The following is a 3,682-nucleotide window of genomic DNA, read 5'->3' as shown; positions in this document are numbered from 1 at the left end:
TAGATGCAGTTTTGTAAAGTGACAAAAACTCGTGTTTCGAAGGTCTTGTCATTTTAAACAAATAAATATGTTAACATTTATATAGTGCATTTGCACAGATTTAATGTATCATGCTCAATGCGCTTCAAAATATTTCATTTATTCTCCCAGAGTCCATAAGGAACCACATTTCTATTTAATACAGTACTAGTTGCCTGTTAGGCGCCTTTTTTAGTTCTAACACCCTTACAATATCTATAGCCAGGTACTCATTCATACCTAAGTTGAGTGGGGTAATGTGTGATAAGAGCCTCACCCAAGGACATACAAAGCGTCAGGATCAGAATTCTTCACGATTACTGTCACCTATCCGGCCCCTAATAATGCTTAGAATAGCTTGAGTTTTGTGATAAGACGAATCACTTTACCACTGAGCCACAGAGCCTCTTTCAAATTTTAAATCTTTAAAATAACAATATGATAACATCTTGGCCACATCGACTATGCAGCTATGTAGTCTTCTTCGGGATCGGACGGTCCTGGGTTCGAGCCTTGCTCGGCGTTTATCTGAATCCTTGAAAAAGGGCTTTTTACTCACATTCTCACACCGTACTCAGGTATAAAATTAGTACTCGGCCGTTAACAGCGTTGTTTCTGTCTGAAAAATTCGTAATATCGCCTAAAAGGCGTCATGTCTAGTTTTACATGTCACGTGTTGCTGTTGGCCAGGGAGCCTTTATAGAGCGCTTTAAACACATTAAGTTTTTAAAAATTGAGATTTTTTTTATAAATGTATATCGGGTGCGAGAAAAAAGAAAAGTTTCGAAGACAATATTCGCCGAACCATAATTGTAACAAGTCTGAAATTTCACCACAATGAAAACAATTTATTGAACTTTATGTACACGAGCTTTCAGGAGAATATATTGAAAAATGTTAATTGGACAATTCCTTTATAGATAGTATGCGCTTGGCTAAGAAGCTCATAACATTGCCATCCGGACCAACACACAAAATTGCGTGTAACCATGAACTTTTATAGTCTGGTTAATAAAGTTTAGTGAGAATCACTCACAAACGCGGATGGCAAAATACAATAACAAAGGCTTGAGTGACGTCAACTTCGAACTATCTACATAGGTACGCCTCAAATTTTCCAATTCAAAGATGTCGTAATTCTCAAATTTTGATGTGGTCCGTCCATCCTCCATTATGCTCTATGACTGTGCGTAACCTTTTTTTTTCCCATGATCCACTCGATTTTCTATTGCCTTGAATTCTAATTTCATGCCATTCATTTTGAATTGAATATTTTTTAATTCTGCTTCAGTGAAAACTTTTGTACGACCCTCAAAAACGATATTGTACATCAATGACCAAATGCCGTAATCCGTTGGTTTCAAGTCAGGACTCCTTGGAGGCTTTGGAAATAATATCTTTATAAATAAATGGAATATTATATTATCTACCTGAATTGAAAATTGTGTAACATGGTAAGAACAAAATAAAGAAACTTATTCCATACTTTGTCTCAATCGGTCATCTGATTTTCAACCAGAATCGGCAGCTTGTTAATAGGCTTCAACAGTCGTGACGTCACTTCCCTCGTAATGACGCATCGTAACGTAGAAATGGCGGACTTAGTTACTATGCGTCATTACGAGGTAAGTGACGTCATTGCTGTTGAACCCATTTGTAATATATCCTTAAAGCGACTTAACTCTGCCTAAATCTGAAGTGTTTCTCGTGTTTCTGACTTTTTAAAAACCGCTTTGAGCACATTTAAGGGAAGTTGCTCACATTTTAAAGTTATTTATCTAATCTTTTCCTCTTTCCCATCGCCCCCCCCCCCTCCCCACCTTCCCCGTCAACAGATTTGCGGTATTGAACTAAAAGGACATGATGCTCACTTTCACTGCAAGGCCGATGACAGTGTATGTGACTTTGTGATGGTTGTGATTTCGATGATGGTGATGATGATGATGATAATGATGATGATGATAATGATGATAATGATAATGATGAAGATGATGATGATGATAATGATGATGATGATGATGATGATGATGATGATGATGATGATGATGATGATGATGATGATGATGATGATGATGATGATGATGATGATGATGATGATGATGATGATGATGATGATGATGATGATGATGATGATGATGATGATGATGATGATGATGATGATGATGATGATATGATGATGATTGATAGATGATGATGATGATAATGATGATGATGATGATGATGATGATGATGATGATGATGATGATGATGATGATGATGATGATGATGATGATGATGATGATGATGATATGATATGATGATGATGATGATGACGACGACGATGATGATGATGATGATGATGATGATGATGATGATGATGATGATGATGATGATGATGATGATGATGATGATGAGGATCATGATGATGAATAATGGATGTCGCAGAATTTTATAATTCAATTTTTCCTCCCTCGATCATCCTAATATGTGTGAGTGCATGATATAATCAGTCGGAAGGTAAAAATTTTGGATTTGCATTTTTGCATTTTCTGAAAGAGTTTGCTCCTCAGAACATTTTAATCTTTATTTGAAATAAATCGGGTGATTTTTCATGAAGGTATGGTCAGATGTATGGGAAAGGTATCCAGCAACTTTTCTCAAATGTCATACTTTTTCAACTTGACTGGCTGTAAAAATATGTAGAAATGAAATTAAGCTTTGATATTTCCCGATGATGTACAAAAAGGGTTGGATTAATCATTTATCACAGGAACTCACTATTGATAAAAATTGACCTTCTAACTAAACTTGGCAATATCTCAGTTCAAACCTTTTCGCTATCCGACTGATTATTAAATTTAAAAAAAGATTGAGCTTTATATAGCGCAATATCCACTAAATGTGCTCAAAGCGCTTTACAAGGGGTCCCTGGTCAACAGCAACATTTAACATGTAGGACGGGACATTTGCCTGTTAGGCGATATTACAATTTTTCGGACAAAGACAACACTGTTAACGGCCGGCCAGGTACTCATTTTACACCTGAGTACGGTAAGAGAATGTGAGTGAAGAGCCTTTTCCAAGGACTCAACTATGCGCCGAGCACGAGGCTCGAACCCAGGTCTTCCGATCCGAAAGCGAGTGTCATACTACTAGACCACATATAGCCACATATGTCATTCACTGTCACATATAATACAAATTTTATGAGACACAATAATCTATTTCAGTTTTGTTCACATGTGAATTCCAACTCAAAAGAGGTTGATGAGGAATGCTCTATCCGTGACGTCATGGAAAACCGTGGACAATCTAACCCGGAACTACAAAACGTCGATTGCCGGTTGTGTTGGAAAGATCGCGCTTGTGTTTTGGAGAAAGCAAACGTAACAGGCAAGTAGAAAGGGGCGAGAACGTTATAATAGTCCATTCTGGATAATAGCAACTCGGTTAATCGCAACATTTCCCAAGAAACGGAATTAATTGTATAGGAAAGTCACTGGTTAATTGCAACAAATTTCAGTTAATCACAACAAATTTTTTACATCAAAAAGTGGCCAATTTAAGAAATCAATCAAACAAAATCTCATAATTAAATTTCATCGCGGGTGAAATCATGACAGGTTGAATTGAAGAATCGAGAGTCGGCGAAGTGAGATGGACCAATAAATTAAGACAGTTAATC

General features: G+C 36.8%; 1 protein-coding gene across 1 annotated transcript in view; it reads left to right on the top strand.

The window, feature by feature from the left end:
- Positions 1 to 1,610: 1,610 nt before the first annotated feature.
- The window catches only part of LOC144979154 (uncharacterized), a 32,227-nt gene continuing 30,155 nt past the window's right edge, over positions 1,611 to 3,682 (top strand). Inside the window, exons 1-3 of the mRNA XM_078925758.1 lie at positions 1,611 to 1,643; positions 1,854 to 1,913; positions 3,228 to 3,390. Coding sequence (XP_078781884.1) covers positions 1,611 to 1,643; positions 1,854 to 1,913; positions 3,228 to 3,390 — 256 coding nt within the window. The remainder of the gene's footprint in view (positions 1,644 to 1,853; positions 1,914 to 3,227; positions 3,391 to 3,682) is intronic.

The sequence above is a fragment of the Berghia stephanieae genome, chromosome 9 (genome assembly GCF_034508935.2).
Source record: "Berghia stephanieae isolate SIO BIC M18660-M18661 chromosome 9, UCSD_Bste_1.3, whole genome shotgun sequence".
Lineage (NCBI taxonomy): Eukaryota > Metazoa > Mollusca > Gastropoda > Nudibranchia > Aeolidiidae > Berghia > Berghia stephanieae.
Note: the sequence above shows the minus strand (reverse complement) of the source record. Positions and strands in the feature narration are given on the sequence as shown.